Genomic DNA, 20,901 nt, shown 5'->3' with positions numbered 1-20,901 from the left:
GGCGACGTTGTGGGGGGCAAGTTAGGGGTTAATAAATGTAATACAGGGGTCGGCGGGGTTAGGGGCAGCAGATTAGGGGTACATAAATATAACGTAGGTGGCGGTCGGCAGATTAGGGGTTAAAAATTTTAATCGAGTGGCGGCGGTGTGGGGGGAGCTCGGTTTAGGGGTACATAGGTAGTTTATGGGTGTTAGTGTACTTTAGGGTACAGTAGTTAAGAGCTTTATAAACCGGCGTTAGCCAGAAAGCTCTTAACTCCTGCTATTTTCAGGCGGCTGGAATTTTGTCGTTAGAGCTCTAACGCTCACTTCAGAAACGACTCTAAATACCAGCGTTAGAAAGATCCCATTGAAAAGATAGGCTACGCAAATGGCGTAGGGGGATCTGCGGTATGGAAAAGTCGCGGCTGAAAAGTGAGCGTTAGACCCTTTAATCACTGACTCCAAATACCAGCGGGCGGCCAAAACCAGCGTTAGGAGCCTCTAACGCTGGTTTTGACGGCTACCGCCGAACTCCAAATCTAGGCCTGCATGTGCTAACAAACATATAATGTTATAAGAAATATAATGTTATAAGAAATATAATGTTATAAGAAATAGTGGCTAATAAGATCTGAGATGAGAATAGAAAGTCGAAAAAAATAATAAGGCGTGATGTCTAAAAAAGTGTAATGTCTCTTGATCTAATATTGAATAATTGAGAATATCAGTCTTGGCAGATATCTGATAAAAATACAACTAGTAATACAATAGTTTACTCTTAACCCTTTATTGGATAAAATGCAGAATGAGTATGATATATCTCATATGTCTCATATAAACATGAAAAAATACCAATTAGCGAATAGGTAATAGCATGCGCCTAATGTGTTTCTGGTGTAAAAATAAATATGAAAAAATATGATGATGTGGAGGGTGTGTGTGAAAAAATAGGAATGTGGTATAAGAATGGATTAAATACTCACATTGATTGTGAAAGAATATTGTAAAGTGGTGTGTATGAAGTTTGCTAACACAATAATATGTGATGTGTAAAAGAATATAAGTGATAATACCAATGTAGTAGGTGTAAAATTCAAAAGCTGCAATGATTGAATCAATTCATATACAAAGAAAAAATATATATGGGAAAACAAAAAACATAAAAATATATAATAGATAAATATACTTGTAATCAAACAATTGTTTATATAGAAAAAATAATAATAGCTTATCGTGATAAGAGTCCCGTAAAATGAAGTGCTGGAAAGTGATGCCAACAAGTATCAATGTCTCTGAAGCAGGGTTTTTGAAGTCCTTATCGCAGTGGAAATGTTTGGAGCCGGAAGGATTCACGGTACAACAGGCAGCTAGTCTTTGATATGTCTGATCAAAACACAGTCTCTAGAAATAGTAAAAAGAAAGACAGCGCCTCATAGTGCAAGTGGGTTCCAACAGTAATGGGTCACAGTGAGAGAATAACAAGTGGTAATATACTCACAAGGATATTGGCACCTTTGTTGAAAGAGGTGCAAATGAGCAGACTGACATTTGAATCAGCAGTCAGTACGCTGGAGCCGAATGGACTCAAGTTTCCTGGATGGGCCGCTGTGGACTCTCCTCCGTGAGTGAAAGCAGGATCCTCTGGTGTTGTGCTGTATAGACAAACAGCAAGCGGTTGGTCTCTGCGTATAGCAGACGCTGGAGACGGGAGTATTTGAAAGGGCAGCCCTCCAAATAGTTGGAGAAATAGTGCTGTCTAAAAATGACAGATAAAACTTGGCAGGCAGAATAAAAAGAAAGTAATGCTGTAGTAAGTAAATAAAGTTAAAAACACTTTATTATGAGAGCTTAGGACGCGTTTCTCGGCCACAAGCTCCTGTCCGTTTCATCAGGTAAAATGTATACATACATACATGTAGTGAACTAAGCATAACTAAATGCTGTCAGATCCCTTTATTGTAATATCACAATGATTACAGCACTGTTTCAAAATCCTTGGAGGTTGAGCTCCACAGAGCGCTGCATTAGCGAAGCGCTGTAAAGTGAAGCGCTGTACAGTGAGGTATACCTGTATAATACATTTCTACGCCGCACTTAAGCCACTGTTCTTACGAAGACGGCGCACCTACTTTGCACTTTGTATATTGATACGAGCAATGACTTGTGGAAGGAGAGCAAACGGAGGAAACAGGTATGCCTACCTGAAAACCCAAGGAAGCACCAGAGCATCTATCAGAACAGCCTGCAGATTTCTTGACCTTGAACCGTACCTTGGAAGCTTGGCGTTCTGACGGGACACCATCAGATCTAACTCCGGCACCCCCCATTTAAGGACAAAGCTGGAAAACACCTTCGGATGGAGTTCCCACTCCCCGGGGTGAAAAGTCTGTCTGCTCAGAAAATCCTCTTCCCAGTTGTCTACTCCTGGAATGTGGATGGCAGATAGAAAGCAATTGTGGGTCTCTGCCCACTGAAGAATCAGAGTAACCTCCTTCATGGCTAAGGAACTCTGAGTTCCTCCCTAGTGATTGATGTAAGCCACAGAGGTTATGTTGTCTGACTGGAACCTGATAAACTGGGCTGAGGACATCTGAGGCTATGCCAATAGAGCATTGTAAATTGCCTTCAACTCCAAGATGTTGATGGGAAGAGCACTCCTCCCGAGTTCACAGGCCCTGAGCTTTTAAAGAGTTCCAGACTGCTCCCCAGCCCAGCAGGCTGGCGTCCATGGTCATGATCACCCAGTAAGGTCTCCGAAAGCATGTGCCCTGAGACAGATGTTCCTGAGAAATCCACCACGGGAGAGAGAGTCCCTTGACAACTGATCTAACTCTATGCTCTGAGATAGATCCGCATGGTCACCATTCCATTGTCTGAGCATGCACAACTGGAGAGCTCTCAAATAGAATCAAGCAAAAGGAATGGTGTCCATGGAAGCCACCATCAGACCGATTACCTCCATACATTGAGTCACTGAAGTATGAGCAGTAGCCTGAAGAGAGAGGCAAGAGCAAATGATTTTGTTTTTCCTGACCTCTATCAGAAAAATCTTCATCAATAGAGAATCTATTATGGTCCCTAAGAACACAACTCTTGTAGCAGGGGAAAGTGAGCTTTTTTCCAGATTCACATTCCATCCGTGGGAACGAAGAAAAGACAACAATATCTCTCTGTGAAATTTTGCTTGTTGAAAAGATGGTGCCTGAACCAATATGTCGTCCAGGTAGGGTGCCACAGCAATTCCACGAGAATGGATCACTGCCAAAAGAGCCCCCAGAACCTTTGAAAAAACTCTAGGAGCCATGGCTAGATCAAATGGAAGGGCCACAAACTGGAAATGTTTGTCCAGAAAGGCAAATCTCATGAATCTGTGATGGTCCCTGTGAATAGGAACATGAAGATACGCATCCTTTAGGTCTATGGTTGTCATGAACTGACCCTCTTTTACTAAAGTGTGATGGGTATACTCAAAGCGCCAGCAAGCACCTATTAGCCTGGGAGAGGTGAAACCTAGCTAGCACCTAAAAAACTACAAGTGTGGGAGGGGTCCCGGGCGCCAACTGACGGAGGCTAGGTGTACTACAGCTGTTTAATAGAATAGAGAAATTTAATAAAAACAATATAAAAAAATATATAAAAACAGTGTATACATATACATATTCTCATGGATCCATGGTTAATAGCAGGAGATATAATACAATCAACATAAAAACATTAGACCACAGTTAAAATACAATGGAAACAATTAATGCTAGTACAAATATATGTACTGGGTGATGCAGTCCTTATATAGCAAAGCGTTCAAGTAAAATGGTCTGCTCCAGTGAGGTATGGTGAGACCAAAAATGATATCCAAATATGACAAACCAATAAGTGTCCCCGAGAAAAACAGTGATCCAAGAATAAGTTAAAATATTCAAAAATTATTAAAAAATTATATATGTGAATTCTAGTGCTCCTGTTAAAATCGGGATTCAAAAGTGAGGATATTCAAAAGAACAAAAGGAAAAAATGGATGTAGAAAAAACTTTCTGGTGTAAAAGGTAAAACAATATAGTTCCACAAAATAGACAGTAAGTTATAGTCTGTTTGTAAAATAAAATAACAATTCGGTGTGAAAAAATCAAATGTAGTGTTATATCCAAGTGAAAGACAGGTTGGGGAACTTGGAGTGCTGGCTCCTTAGTGCAGCGTGATGTGCAATTGAGACAACGGTCTCTAACAAGAGTGAGGAAAAAACTCCAAAAAATAACTCCAAAAAATAAAATATAAAAGAAACTCGTCAAACAATCCTGTGGAAAAAACAAAAAGACAGCAATGTGCAGAAAATCAAAGACAATCAACTAAGATTGAAATTAAACTCACCAGTACTGGTCTACGCGTTTCGGCCTTATATAGGCCTTTATCAAGACTCATCAAGCCTATATAAGGCCGAAACGCGTAGACCAGTACTGGTGAGTTTAATTTCAATCTTAGTTGATTGTCTTTGATTTTCTGCACATTGCTGTCTTTTTGTTTTGTTTTTTCCACAGGATTGTTTGACGAGTTTCTTTTATATTTTATTTTTTGGAGTTATTTTTTGGAGTTTTTTCCTCACTCTTGTTAGAGACCGTTGTCTCAATTGCACATCACGCTGCACTAAGGAGCCAGCACTCCAAGTTCCCCAATCTGTCTTTCACTTGGATATAACACTACATTTGATTTTTTCACACCGAATTGTTATTTTATTTTACAAACAGACTATAACTTACTGTCTATTTTGTGGAACTATATTGTTTTACCTTTTACACCAGAAAGTTTTTTCTACATCCATTTTTTCCTTTTGTTCTTTTGAATATCCTCACTTTTGAATCCCGATTTTAACAGGAGCACTAGAATTCACATATATAATTTTTGAATAATTTTTGAATATTTTAACTTATTCTTCGATCACTGTTTTTCTCGGGGACACTTATTGGTTTGTCATATTTGGATATCATTTTTGGTCTCACCATACCTCACTGGAGCAGACCATTTTACTTGAACGCTTTGCTATATAAGGACTGCATCAGCCAGTACATATATTTGAACTAGCATTAATTGTTTCCATTGTATTTTAACTGTGGTCTAATGTTTTTATGTTGATTGTATTATATCTCCTGCTATTAACCATGGATCCATGAGAATATGTATATGTATACACTGTTTTTATATATTTTTTTATATTTTTTTATATTGTTTTTATTAAATTTCTCTATTCTATTAAACAGCTGTAGTACACCTAGCCTCCGTCAGTTGGCGCCCGGGACCCCTCCCACACTTGCCTCTTTTACTAAAGGAAGAATGGAGTGTATAATCTCCATATTGAAGGATGGAACTTTGAGAAACTTGTTTAGACACTTCAAGTTTAGAATGGGACGGAAAGTTCCCTCTTTTTTGGGACCCACAAATAGGTTGGAATAGAACCCAAGACCCTGTTCCTGCACTGGAACTGGAACTATCACTCCCAGGGAGGAAAGATGTTGTAAACATTTCAAGAAAGCCTCTCTCTTTATATGGTCTGCAGATAATCTTGAGAGATGGAATCTGCCTCTGGGAGGAAAAGTCTTGAATTGAAATTTGTAACCTTGGGATACTATGCCCACAGTCCAGCGATCTGGGACATCTTGTATCCAGGCTTAAGAGAACCGAGAAAGTCTGCCCCCCACCTGATCCGATCCTGGATTGGGGACAATCCCTTCATGCTGATTTGGAATCAGCTGCAGGTTTCTTTGATTGTTTCCCCTTGTTCCAAGACTGATTGGGTTTCCAAGAAGACTTGGATAGTCCCTGCTTGGAATAAGAAGGGGAAGGCTTTCCTCTGAAGTTACGAAAGGAACGGAAATTACTCTGACGTCCTTTAGACCTATTTTTCTTATCTTAAATTAGAAAAAGACCCTTTTCCACCCATAATATCAGAGATCATTTCTGCCAAACCGGGTCCAAACAAGGTTTTGCCCTTGTAAGGAATCGCCAGAAGCTTGACTTTAGAGGAAACGTCCGCAGACCAGGATTTCAACCATAACGCCCTGCGGGCAAGGACAGCGAAACTAGAAGTTTTAGCTCCTAGTCTAACAACCTGTAAAATGGCATCTGCAATAAAGGAATTGGCCAACGTAAGATCTTTAATCCTATCTTGAATTTCATCCAAGGAAGTCTCTACTTGAAGAGAATCAGACAAGGCATTGAACCAATAAGATGCCGCACTAGTCACGGTGGCAATACAAACCCCAGGTTGCCATTGGAGACCTTGATGAACATAAATCTTTTTCAAATAAGCCTTCAGCTTTTTGTCCATCGGATCCTTAAAAGAGCAGCTATCTTCAATAGGAATAGTGGTTCTCTTAGCCAGAGTTGAAATGGGCCCTTCAACTTTGGGTACAGTATACCAAGGGTCTTTAATGGAGTCCTCAACAGGAAACATTTTCTTAAAAATGGGAGATGGGGAAAAAGACATGGTTTCTCCCACTGCTGTTAGATAATCTCCCTAGCACGGTCTGGCACAGAAAAAACCTCAGAAGAGGTTCATCAAAGAAACTATTACGTTTACTAGATTTCTTAGGAGTTACAACGAAAGGGGTATCAGAGTCATCTAAAGTAGCTAAAACCTCCTTTAACAATACACAAAGGTGTTCAAGCTTAAATCTGAAGGATACCACCACAGTCTCAGAAGAAGGAATTATACTGTCCGAATCTGAGATTTCACCCTCAGAAAGTCCTGATGTATCTTCCTCATCAGACTTATGAGAAAGGGTAACTTAGGAAGCAGAAGTGAGGACAGGCACCTTACTTTCTGAATTTCTAGATTTCCGCTGAAGATATCTGGGCAGCAATTTCTGCTTTTAAATAAACACCACTAGGAGTTATAGAGGAACCGCAGGGCATTGCATGTGGCGGCATTGAGGCTTGGGACGTAGGAGAAAGCTGAGGTATTATTTTAACAGCATCATCCTGAGAGACATTAGGCTCAAAAAATTTACCTTTATTTTGAAAGGTTTTCTTGACACATGAAGAACAAAATTGCATAGGAGCTGCAATTTGTGCATCTAAACATAATAAGCATGAATTCATGAGAGCAGGCTCTTGCTCCATATCAGACATGTTGTGATACAGCAAATAAACATGTACAGATAAGTTTCAAAGATTTTAATATTCAATTAAATTAAGCCAAAGAAAAACTACACTTTAAATTTTATCCCAAATTAGGATTGATCCCCAGCTAAAATTATGTGAGAAAAGTTAAGAAAAAACATTTAATAAACATCAAATAAACTTCTAAAATACCCCTCAGTCAAACCCATAATTACTAAGGTGCCTTACCGCTACCAATTAAGACCGGATCACCCAGAAATAGAGAAAAACAACTTTTTCCTCAGAAACGTTATGAAGTAAAGCCGGTCACGTGACCACAACTGCCAAGCTCAAATTAGTGCTCGGACACACAGAGACACTAAAAACAGCCTCCTGGTACACTGAGTACAGTTTAAAATGTTGCATTGTTTTATTTTAAAGCAAAGGGGAAATTAATAAACTGCTGAAATAGAAAAATTTGTCAGCCTTACTTTCAGTTTAAACTTGTATTGTTTAATCAAGTAAATATGTGTCAGAAAATAAAGCCTAATAAAAACATTTTACCCTTTCTTTTTAAAATAATTTAAATGTTAGTCTCACACATGCTACAGTGCCTGCTTCATGCCCCAGTGTAACCCATACAACAGGATTATTTATGTCCCAATAAAAGTGTCTTTTAATTTATTAAGTGCATGGTCTCCCCAACTGGAAGAAAAAGCACTTACCTTTTCTGCTGTCCGGCATGTAGAAAGTTACAAGGTATGAAAAGACACAGTTCTTCACAGAGACCTTTGAAAAAGAAAGAACAGAGTAACAAACTCTGGCTTTCTAAAATAGGGCAGCAATTGTTAGGAAAACACAGTAAGTACCTCTTTACAAGTTCCTAACTGCTTTAAAGCCACCACTACCCGACTGCAAGGAATGACGTGGAATATGGCTATACCCAAAAACTTGCTTGAAGATTAAATCATAATATTTCTTCAGACACCTAAACTTCTCCTCCTCCATGCACCGAAGGTAAAGAGAATGACTGGGGGTTGTGGGTAAGGGAGTGATACTTAGCAGTTTAACTGTGGTGCTCTTTGCCTCCTCCTGCTGGCCAGGAGTGATATTCCCAACAGAAATTACTCAAGTCGTGAACTCACCATATCTTAGGAAAGAAATACCATTTAGTTCAAAATCATGGTTCCAGAAAAAAATCACAACAAACAAATCTAAACTGAAGGTTTAAAATATATGCATAAACAAAACTCCTGGGAAGATCATTTACACATAAACAGCTACAGATTACAAGTCTGTGTTCGTCTTTTAATGCTGAAAATATGGTATTTTGAGTATTAAAACAGTAACGTAGCCATTCCAAGTCTTGTCGGTATAGGTGTACCCCAAGCCTTTTAGCCTGTAACGCAACATCAGTACCACACTCGTAAAAATGACGTTTTTGCATGGGATTTCCATAGCGCTGGTATTACGAGTTTTTCTGGGAGGTTAAAAAGCGAGCGTTACACCCTATAACAACAAGATCCATAATGCCATCTAAAGTCAGTAGTTATGAGTTTTACAAAGCTGTAACATATAACTCATAACTAATGTGTTACAAAGTACACTAACACCCATAAACTACCTATTAACCCCTAAACCGAGGCCCTCCTGCATTGCAAACACTATAATAAATGTATTAACCCCTATTCCGCTGCTCCCGACATCATCACCACTATAATAAACTTATTAACCCCTAAACCGCTGCCCTCCCACATCGCAAACACTATTTAAATATTATTAACCCCTAATCTGCCATTCGCCCCCGCTATACTAAAGTTATTAAGCCCTACAACGTCGCCACGATAATAAACCTATTAAACCCTAAACCGCAAGCCCCCACAATGAAATATACTAATTTAAACTATTAACCCCTAAATCGAAAGCCCCCAACATCGCAATAAACTAATTTAAACTAGTAACCCCTAAACCTAACGCCCCCTTAACTTTATATTAAAATTACAATTTTCCTATCTTAAATTAAATAAATATTTACCTGTCAAATTAAAAAATCTAAGTTTAAACTAACAATTAAACTAATATAATTATTAAACTAACTATCAATTAAAATAAAATAAACTAGACATTAAAAAAATCCTAACTCTACTCTAAAAATTACAAAGTATCTAATTACAAAAAAAAAAAAAGACAAAATTACAAAAAATAACAAACATTAAATTACGGAAAATAACAAACTAAATTATCAAAAATAAAAAAGAATTTCACCTAATCTAATAGCCCTATCAAAATAAAAAAGCCCACCCAAATTAAAAAAAACCCTAGCCTACAATAAACTACCAATGGCCCTTAAAAGGGCCTTTTGTGGGGCATTGCCCCAAAGATATTAACTCTTTTACCTGTAAAAATAAAAATACAAAGACCCCCCAACTGTAAAACCCACCACCCAACCATCCCCCCCAAAATAAAAAACCTTAATCTAAAAGAACCTAAGCTACCCATTGCCCTGAAAAGGGCATTTGAATGGGCATTTAGCTCTTTTGCTGCCCAAACCCTAATCTAAAAAAAAAAACACCCAAAAAACCCTTAAAAAAACCTAACACTAACCCCGATTTGAACAGCCAATAGGATTTTAGCAGCTCTAATTCCTATTGGCTGATTTAAATCTTTTAGCCAATAGGAATGCAAGGGACACCATCTTGAATCGCGTACCTTGCATTGAAGATTCAGTGTACAGCGGCAACCGTATGAAGAGTATGCTCCGCGCCGGATGTCTTCAGGATGGACCCGCTCTGCGCCGCTGGGATCAAGATAGAAGATGCAGCCTGGATGAAGATTGAAGAGGCCATCTGGAAGAAGACTTCTCGCCAGGATGAAGATTGAAGAGGCCGTCTGGATGAAGACTTTCGCTGTCTGGATGAGGACTTCTCCGCCGGGATGAAGATCGTTCAAGCGGGACTTCAAAAACTGTAAGTGGATCATCGGGGGTTAGTGTTTTTTTTAAGGTTTCGGCAGCAAAAGAGCTAAATGCCCTTTTAAGGGCAATGCCCTTTTAAGTTCAATGCCCATACAAATGCCCTTTTCAGGGCAATGGGTAGCTTAGGTTTTTTAGATATTTTTTTTTATTTTGTGGGTTGGGGGGGTGTTTGTAATGTTAGTGGGTATTTGTATTTTTTTATTCACTAAAAGAGCTGCAATGGCTGTAGGGCAATGCCGTACAAAAGGCCCTTTTAAGGGCCATTGGTAGTTTATTCTAGATTAGGTTTCTTATTTTGGGGTGTTTTTTTAATGGGTATTAGAATAGGAATCATTTTTATTATTTTTGATAATTCGTTTGTTATTTTGTGTAATGTATTTTTTTAGGGGGTGTTTTTTTTTTGTACCATAAGAGCTGTTTTACTTAGGGCAATGCCCTACAAAAGGCACTTGGTAGTTCGGGGAGTGGGGGTTTGTATACTGTTAGGGGAGGTTGTTTATTTTTGTAGCAAAAGAGCTGTTTAACTTAGGGCAATGCCCTACAAAATGCCCTTTTAAGGGCCCCCCAAAAGGCCCTTTTAAGGGCCCTTTGATAGTTTGTGGGGTGGGGGTTTGTATACTGTTAGGGGGTGTTTTTTTTTCGTAGCAAAAGAGCTGTTTAACTTAGGGCAATGCCCTACAAAAGGCCCTTTTAAGGGCCCTTGGTAGTTTATTCTAGATTAGGCTTTTTTATTTTGGGGTGTTTTTTAGGAATACTTTTTAATTTTTTTGGATAATTTTGTTGTTTTTTGCAATGGTAGGTTTTTTTATTTTTTGTAATTTTAGTGTTTTTTTATTTTTGTAATGTTAGGTTTTAGTGAAAGGCAGCTTAGGATTTATTTGACAGGTAAGTTTGTATTTATTTTAACTAGGTAGTTAGTAAATAGTTAATAACTATTTACTAACTAGTCTACCTAGTAAAAAAAATACAAACTTACCCGTGAAATAAAAATAAAACCTAAGCTAGCTACAATGTAACAATTAGTTATATTGTAGCTAGCTTAGGTTTTTTTCCACAGGTAAGTATGTATTTAGTTAAAAATTGTAAATTTAATTTAGATCTATTTTAATTATAATAAAGTTAGGGGGTGTTAGGGTTAGGTTTAGAGGTAGGTGTAGGGGTTAATAGTTTAATTTCGGTTGTTGCGATGTGGGAGGCCAGAGGTTTAGGCGTTAATAACTTTATTTAGTGGCGACGATGTCGGGGAGCGGCGGAATAGGGGTTAATAACTTTAATATAGTGGTGGCGATGTTAGGGTGCGGCGGAATAGGGGTTAATAACTTTAGTATAGTGGCGGCAATATTGGGAGTGGCAGATTAGGGGTTAATAACTTTATTTAGGTGGCGGCAATATCGGGAGCATCAGATTAGGGGTTAATAACTGTAGGTAGGTGCCCGCCGATGTCGGGGGCGGCAGATTAGGGGTGTTTAGACGTAGGGTTTATGTTAGGGTGTTAGGTTTAAACATTATTTTCTTTTTCCCCATAGACATCAATAGGGCTGCGTTACGAAGCTTTTCATTCCGCGAATGCAGGTGTTAGACTTTTTTCTGACCTGCTCTCCCCATTGATGTCTATGGGGAAAGCGTGCACGAGCACGTCAAAACAGCGCTTGTTTTTGGTGCAGCATGGAGCTTAAAAGCACCATATCGCCCGCACAAGCTGGGTTTTGAAAATCTTGTAATGGCTGCGCTATAAGGGGATTAAATAATGCAACTTTTGTTGCGTTCGTTAATTTCCCTATAGCGCTCAAAACTCGTGATCTAGCTGAAAGTTTAACACATTTTGCCCAGGTCTAAACTGACTACAAGAGGAACTCATGCTCAAATTAGGAGAAACTAAAGAAATATAAATCATTTCAGTTGTAGAGCTTATCATTTCCACTTGGTTATTTATTGCCCATCACATCTTAAACTAAACTTATAAATTTCATTAAACACACACAAGCTAAGTAATGTAATGTAATGTCTATTAAACATTACATTAAACACTAAGGGCCAGATTACAAGTAAGGCGCCTTCTTAATGTGCGCTCGTAAAGGGGTAAAATTGTGCAAGTTAAATAACCAGCCAAGTGGCTGGTTAATATGACAGTGAGCTCGTGGTTTCACTTTGCGCTAAGCGCAATTAACGAGAGGTCAGACCTTTGTTAAAAAGAAAAAATTGCCCAATTGCCCCCCAAATAAATAGCATTTTTTTGTTTTTAAACTGCACAAAGCATTTATAAGGGGTTAAAGTGAGGGGATGTGGGGTGTTTGGAAAAAAAAAAGAGCCTTAAAGGGACAGTCAAGTCCAAAAAAACTGTCATGTTTCAAATAGGGCATGTCATTTTAAACAACTTTCCAATTTACTTTTATCACCAATTTTGCTTTGTTCTCTTGGTATTCTTAGTTGAAAGCTAAACCTAGGAAGGCTCGTATGATAATTTCTAAGCCCTTGAAGGCCGCCTCTTATCACATTCTTTTTTATTTGCTTTCACAACAGGGGAGAGCTAGTTCATGTAAACCATATAGATAACATTGTGATCACGCCCGTGGATTGTGGCAGACACTGCACTAATTGGCTAAAATTAAAGTCAATAGATAATAAATTAAATGTCATGTGATCAGGGGGCTGTCAGAAGATGCTAAAATACAAGTTGATCACAGAGGTAAAAAGTATATTAATATAACAGTGTTGGTTATGTAAAACTGGGGAATGGGTAATAAAGGGATTATCTATCTTTTAAAACAACAACAATTCTGGTGTTGACTGTCCCTTTAAGAGCCTTTACATGGAGGGGACTGTATTTTCTCTATTAGAAATATATGTATAAGCTTCTATACATATATATTTATGTGCTGATATGTGTATATACACAAATTAACAGATAAATATATATGTATATCAGCATATACATTTATTTATTGCTGCACAATTTGCCCCCTACATTTCGATAGGTTGTTTGCTGTGACTGCCAGCATGAAAATGAGGCTGTTATTGGAGCCTATGCTTGTAATACCAGCACACATTTACGTGCATTGGTATTACTGTGTGGAGCACAAAAATTGCGCTTGCGTAAGCGCAATATTGCGCTACACTCGTAATCTGGCCCTAAATAAATTTTATTAGCATAGTATTTCTCGCCTCCCTCAAGTCATGAGTGCCAACATGCTGAAATCCATCTTTTACTATATTCCTGTGCTGACCTGTAGTAGTTTTTGTAGTATATTGTAGTGTTTTGTGTCCCTAAGTTAAATGAAATCTCATTAAAGTGATGTCTCCTGTGGGAATCTAATGATAATGACCATGTCAGTTATGTGATCAAACAAATGTTGCTTCCACAGATAATTATAAAAACATCATTTATGTAAGAACTTACCTGATAAATTCATTTCTTTCATATTGGCAAGAGTCCATGAGCTAGTGACGTATGGGATATACAATCCTACTAGGAGGGACAAAGTTTCCCAAACCTCAAAATGCCTATAAATACACCCCTCACCACACCCACAATTCAGTTTAACGAATAGCCAAGTAGTGGGGTGATAAAGAAAGGAGTAAAAAGCATCAACAAAGGAATTTGGAAATAATTGTGCTTTATACGAAAAAACATAACCACCATAAAAAGGGTGGGCCTCATGGACTCTTGCCAATATGAAAGAAATGAATTTATCAGGTAAGTTCTTACATAAATTATGTTTTCTTTCATGTAATTGGCAAGAGTCCATGAGCTAGTGACGTATGGGATAGCAATACCTAAGATGTGGAACTCCACGCAAGAGTCACTAAAGAGGAAGGGACAATATAAAAAAAGCCATTTTTTGCTGAAAAAAATTAATCCACAACCCAAAATATAAGTTTATTCTCATAAATGAAAAGAAAAACTTAAATCATAAGCAGAAGAATCAAACTAAAACAGCTGTTTGAAGAACTTTTCTACCAAAAACTGCTTCCCGAAGAAGCAAATACATCAAAACGGTAGAATTTAGTAAATGTATGCAAAGAAGACCAAGTTGCTGCTTTGCAAATCTGATCAACTGAAGCTTCAGTCTTAAAAGCCCATGAAGTGGAGACTGATCTAGTAGAATAAGCTGTAATTCTCTGAGGCGGGGCTTGACCCGACTACAAATAAGCTTGATGAATCAAAAGCTTTAACCACGAAGCCAAGGAAACAGCACCAAAGTATGTAAGGATCTCTCCAAAGAATTCTTAGGATTAGGACACAAAGAAGGGACAACAATTTCTCTATTAATGTTGTTAGAATTCACAACCTTGAAAAATTCACAACCATGAAAAATCAGAAAAGGAGATTCACAAGAAAGAGCAGATAATTCAGAAACTCTTCTAGCAGAAGAGATGGCCAAAAGGAACAACACTTAGTAGTTTAATGTCCAAAGAATTCATAGGCTCAAAAGGAGGAGCCTGTAAAGCCTTCAAAACCAAATTAAGACTCCAAGGAGAAGAGATTGATTTAATGGCAGGCTTGATACGAACCAAAGCCTGTACAAAACAGTGAATATCAGGAAGTTTAGCAATCTTTCTGTGAAATAAAACAGAAAGAGCAGAGATTTGTCCCTTCAAGGAACTTGCAGACAAACCCTTATCTAAACCATCCTGAAGGAACTGTAGAATTCTAGGAATTTTGAAAGAATGCCAAGAGAATTTATGAGCAGAACACCATGAAATATAAATCTTCCAAACTTGATAATAAATCTTTCTAGAAACAGATTTACGAGCTTGTAACATAGTATTAATCACTGAGTCAGAGAAACCCTATGACTAAGCACTAGGTGTTCAATTTCCATACCTTTAAATTTAATGATTTGAGATCCTGATGGAAAAATGGACCTTGAGACAGAAGGTCCGGCCTTAATGGAAGTGGCCAAGGTTGGCAACTGGACATCTGAACAAGATCCACATACCAAAACCTGTGAGGCCATGCTGGAGCCACCAGCAACACAAACGATTGTTCCATGATGATTTTGGAGATCACTCTTGGAAGAAGAACTAGAGGCGGGAAAATATAAGCAGGTTGATAACTCCAAGGAAGTGTCAACGCATCCACTGCTTCTGCCTGAGTATCCCTGGACCTGGATAGGTACCTGGGAAGTTTCTTGTTTAGATGAGAAGTCATCAGATCTATTTCTGGAATACCCCACATCTGAACAATTTGAGAAAACACATTGTGATGGAGGGACCACTCCCCCGGATGTAAAGTCTGACGGCTGAGATAATCCTCCTCCAAATTGTCTATACCTGGGATATGAACCACAGAAATTAGACAGGAGCTGGATTCCGCCCAAGCAAGTATCCGAGATACTTCTTTCATAGCTTGGGGACTGCAAGTCCCAACCTGATGATTGACATATGCCACAGTTGTGATATTGTCTGTCTGAAAACAAATGAACGGTTCTCTCTTCATAGAAACATAGAATTTGATGGTAGATAAGAACCAAAAAGGCCCATCAAGTCTACCCATATTACATGTTACTTTTTCCTTAGGATAGCCTTATGCATGTCCCAGGCATTTTAAAATTCCTTTACAGTCTTTGTGTTTACCACCTCAAATGGAAGTTTATTCCATGAATCCACCACCCTTTCTGTAAAAAAATTATTCCTCAAATTTCTCCTGAATCTGCTACCCTCTAACTTTAGATTGTGGCCCCTTGTTTTGGCATTTATTTTTTTGTGAAAAATGCTTTCAGCTTCTATTTTATTAAGTCCCTTCATATATTTGAAGGTTTCTGTCATGTCACCTCTTTCCCTTCTATCCTATAAACTATACATATTTAGATCATAGAGTCTTTCTTTGTACGTTTTATATTTTAGACCATGTACCATTTTAGTAGCCCTCCTTTGGACAGCTTCTAGTTTATTTATATCTTTCTGAAGATATGGTCTCCAGAACTGTACACAGTATTCCATATTTGGTCTAACTAATGATCTGTAAAGTGGCCTAAGAACCTTGCTATTTCTGCTACTAAAACCTCTTCCAATGCAACCAAGCATTTGACTGGCCTTGCTGGCTGCACTGTGGCATTGTGTACCAAATTTTAAATAATCTGAAATAATAATTCCCGAATCCCTTTCTTCTTTAATTACAGTCAGTAATGTACCATTGAGACTATAATTGGCCTTTGCGTTTTTGGATCCTATATGCATAATTTTGCTCTTGGTAATATTAAATTTCAGATCCCATTTATTTGACCAGTCCTCTAGTTTATTAATATCACAGTTCATTTGATCAACTCCTCCTGGAACATCTACCTTGTTACAAGTTTTTGTATCATCAGCAAACAAGCAAACCTTCCCCTAAAGCCCACTTCCAATATCACTTATGAACATGTTAAACAAAACAGGCCCAAAAAGTGACCATTGGGGAACACCACTAGTAACTGATGCCTCATTTGAATGTACTCCATTAATTGAAACCATCTGTCATCTATCTTTAAGCCAGCATTCTACCCACTTAACAATCTTAGCATCTATTCCAAGGCAATATATTTTGTGAATAAGTTTGTTGTGTGGGACAGTGTCAAATGCTTTGCTAAAGTCTAGATATGCAACATCTATGGCTCCTCCCTGGTCTATTATTTTAGTTACATGGTCAAAGAAATAAATTAGATTAGTCAGGCATGATCTTCAAGCAGTGAAACCATGCTGTCCTTTGTCTTCTAAGTTGTTTGTCTGAATGAAAGATACAAGTCTTTCCTTTAAAAGAGTTTCCATTAATTTCCCTGCAATTGAGGTCAAACTGACTGGCCTATAGTTAGCAGAATCTTCCCTACTACCCTTTTTATGAAGAGGGACTACATTGGGACTTCAACAGAGGCCAAATCTGAAGAGCCCTGAAAAGTTCCAAAATATTGATTGGTAATCTCGCCTCTTGAGATTTCCAAACCCCTTGTGCTGTCAGAGATCCCCAAACAGCTCTCCAACCTGAAAGTCTCGCATCTGTTGTGATCACAGTCCAGGTTGGCCGAACAAAAGAAGCCCCTTGAACTATACAATGGTGATCTAACCACCAAGTCAGAGATAGTCGAACATTGGGATTTAAGGATATTAATTGTGATATCTTCGTATAATCCCTGCACCATTGGTTAAGCATACAAAGCTGTAGAGGTCTCATGTGAAAACGAGCAAAGGGGATTGCGTCCGATGCTGCAGTCATGAGATCTAAAACTTCTATGCACATAGCTACTGAAGGGAATGACTGAGACTGAAGGTTCCAACAGGCTGCAACCAATTTTAAACGTCTCTTGTCTGTTAGAGACAGAGTCATGGACACTGAATCTATCTGGAAGCCTAAAAAAGGTGACCCTTGTCTGAGGAATCAAGGAACTCTTTGGTAAATTGATCCTCCAACCATGTTTTCGAAGAAACAACACTAGTTGATTCGTGTGAGATTCTGCAGAATGTAAAGACTGAGCTAGTACCAAGATATCGTCCAAATAAGGAAACTCTGCCATACCCCGCTCTCTAGTTACAGAGAGTAAGGCACCGAGAACCGTTAAAAAGATTCTTGGAGCTGTCGCCAGGCCAAAAGGAAGAGCAACAAATTGGTAATGCTTGTCTAGAAAAGAGAATCTCAGAAACTGATAATGATCTGGATGAATCGGAATATGAAGGTATGCATCCTGCAAGTCTATTGTGGACATATAATGTCCTTGCTGAACAAAAGGCAAAATAGTCCTTATAGTCACCATTTTGAAAGTAAAAAGGCTTTCCTTAGATAATGCACCAAGAATGATGCAATAAAATTTGCCCGCAAATTTTGAAAGAAAAAAACAGTCAATTTGAAAAAAAAAGACTAAACCCCAGGTAAGAAAAATATTTCCTAAATATGTTTTTCCCCAAATATCAAACTGACAGTCTGCAAAAGGAAATACATAAACCTGACTCATGGCAAATATAAGTACAATACATATATTTAGAACTTTATATTAATGCATAAAGTGCCAAACCATAGCTGAGGTGTCTTAAGTAATAAAAACATACGTACCAAAAGACACCCATCCACATATAGCAGATAGCCAAACCAGTACTGAAACGGTTATCAGTAGAGGTAATGGTATATGAGAGCATATCACAGATCTGAAAAGGGAGGTTTGCAGATCTGAAAAGGGAGGTAGGAGATGAATCTCTACGACTGATAACAGAGAACCTATGAAATAGATCTCCCGTGAGGAAAACCATTGCATTCAATAGGTGATACTCCCTTCACATCCCTCTGACATTCACTGTACTCTGAGAGGAACCGTGCTTCAAAATGCTGAGAAGCGCATATCAATGTAGAAATCTTAGCACAAACTTACTTCACCACCTCCATTGGAGGCAAAGTTTGTAAAATTTAATTGTGGGTGTGGTGAGGGGTGTATTTATAAGCATTTTGAGGTTTGGGATATTTTGCCCCTCCTGGTAGGATTGTATATTCCATATGTCACTAGCTCATGGACTCTTGCCAATTACATGAAATAAACTACATATTACTGCCAAGGATCTCTTTGATCAGCAACACAGGGGTTTACAATTTTCAGTTAAAAGTTTAAATCTAGATTATAAGTTCCTGCGGGAATAGGGCCCTCAATTCCCCCTGTATTTGTTAAATTTTGTCCAGTGTCTTATATTGTATTGTATCACCGTTTAACTTTTATCTCTGTACCCATTGACAGCACTGCAGAATCTGTTTGCACTTTATAAATAAAGAATAATAATAATAATAATAATAATAATAAAAGGGCAACTAGAGTCAAAAATAAAGTTTCATGAATCAGACGAAGCATGCATTTTAAAATAAATGTCCCTATATACTTCCATTATATGCACACTTTCTGAAGCTCTAGCTCCTACTGAGCACGTGCAAAAGTGCACAGTAAATAGGTATATGCATTTAGATCAAATGAAATTTGCCAGAAAATATTCTACTGCTCATTTCAAATTCAAAGTAAGTGTTTTTATTGTGCACTTGTTTATTTATATAATTATTTCTTCTACTGTATTTAGGGTCCTTTGAGAGGACACAAGGTTTAGATTTGGATTTTCCATTTAGTGAGAACATAAATATATAAATTTTACAGCTTTTACAAATTACAAAATAAATTGGACGATTATTTTTTCCGATTCGACTAATTGGATAAAAAAAATGTTTTCCTCTACTCCACATACTGAGTGTTACAAATATAAAACTTTACATTAACACAACTGTTTGTCCAATTTTAAAACGCATTTTTATAATGAAGAAAAACAAAACTACAAACTTTTTGAAAAGAGATAGAACTAGAAAGGGGTAAACTGCCGTTATTTACTCTTTCAGAAACTTTGCATTAAAATGAAAAAACGTCAACATGTCCACATGCTCCTGGCTGAGGCTGGCTCGCTTTTTGCTAGCTATTTTGCTTGCAGCCAATAAGAGGCGCTCAGATGGTGTTGAGGTGCCTGAGATGCACAAGTTGCACCCCAGCTAAAATAATTTTGTCTTGCAATGGTATATAATGATGTTATGATAGACTAAACCCTTAGTTGACAGTGGTGTAATTATTGGGCTTAATATACTAGAGGATGGATGGGGAGAGCAGAATCATCCAGGTAGGTCTACAAAGATTATGTAGGCTGTAGATACAAAAGATTATAAGTAAAACAGTTTTCTCACATTTTAATTGGGTATTACAATTTGTTAATGAGTCTCACAACACAGAATTGCAGAGTAGGTTCCAGCATGAGTGAAATGAGTTAATGAAAATGCTGGGACTACAGTAGAGAGCAGAGTAAGGAGAGTGTTTTGTGAACATTTGATGTTAAATAAAAAGACATAATAAGCATCTTTACAAACTCTCACCTTCACTTGCTCATTTGAAGTTACTGCACAGAAAACAATCTCAGTGAAGCCTTGGCTAGGAAACATTCGGAAACAGATACCACCAATTACACGTCCATCTTTGATCAATGCAAGGGTTTTGTGCTTCCTGAAAATAAAAGGTTACTCTAACATTTTGCTTGAAAACATGCCTCCTATCATGCATAACTTGCTAAATGTCATTTAGATTGCTAAATTAGAAATAAAATAATTTCTATTTTACTGACAATCAAATTTTGGCAATAGTAAAGATAAGTATTATGTGTGAGTATAATTCCGTCCCCCCTTATCATCTTGATAAACAAGAGCAAATAGTGTTTTTTTTCCCATTATTTATTTTCTAATGCATTTCTCATTCTACATTTTTATTGCTGCCAAATATGTGAAGCTGATACTAATATTTGTGACTATGGTTGTATCTTTAAACATCTGAAAAATGCACCGACACTTTAAAATATTTTTTTTGCAGCCATCAAAGTAACAAAATAATACAATGGCTTATAAAGTCTGCATTGTATTCATATCTATTTGGCCAAATAAAGGTTACTCACGTTTGTTATTTGTCAAAACAAAATTATGTACTTGAAATGATCCATGACTACAAAAAATCTAAACATAAAGGGCCAGATTACAAGTGGTATTTAACGATCCAGCTCGCGCTAACCCCCGCAAGAAGTAAGCTTTTTGTGTGCGTCAAGTAGCGATCGGAAGTTGAAAGTAAAACATTTTTGCTTGCGCCCTAACCCGATGAGCAAAAAGACGAAGTTAGGATATATCACACTCATTAACGTATTCCCCCATAGAAGTCAAGGGAGCAAAAAAAGTGGGGAAAAAACTAAATTTATGCTTACCTGATAAATTTCTTTCTTTCTTGACACAATGAGTCCACAGATCATCATCAATTACTGTTGGGAATATCACTCCTGGCCAGCAGGAGGAGGCAAAGAGCAAAACAGCAAAGCTGTTAAATATCACTTCCTTCCCT

At 37.8% G+C, this 20,901-nt stretch overlaps 1 protein-coding gene across 1 annotated transcript in view; it reads right to left on the bottom strand.

The window, feature by feature from the left end:
* KAT2B (lysine acetyltransferase 2B) overlaps positions 1-20,901 on the bottom strand; it is a 324,222-nt gene that overhangs the window by 53,485 nt on the left and 249,836 nt on the right. Inside the window, exon 11 of the mRNA XM_053714221.1 lies at positions 19,899-20,025. Within this exon, the coding sequence (XP_053570196.1) occupies positions 19,899-20,025 (127 nt within the window). The remainder of the gene's footprint in view (positions 1-19,898; positions 20,026-20,901) is intronic.

The sequence above is a fragment of the Bombina bombina genome, chromosome 5 (assembly GCF_027579735.1).
Source record: "Bombina bombina isolate aBomBom1 chromosome 5, aBomBom1.pri, whole genome shotgun sequence".
Taxonomy (NCBI): domain Eukaryota; kingdom Metazoa; phylum Chordata; class Amphibia; order Anura; family Bombinatoridae; genus Bombina; species Bombina bombina.
The sequence above is the reverse complement of the archived record's forward strand: the minus strand, read 5'-3'. Positions and strand labels throughout refer to the sequence as shown.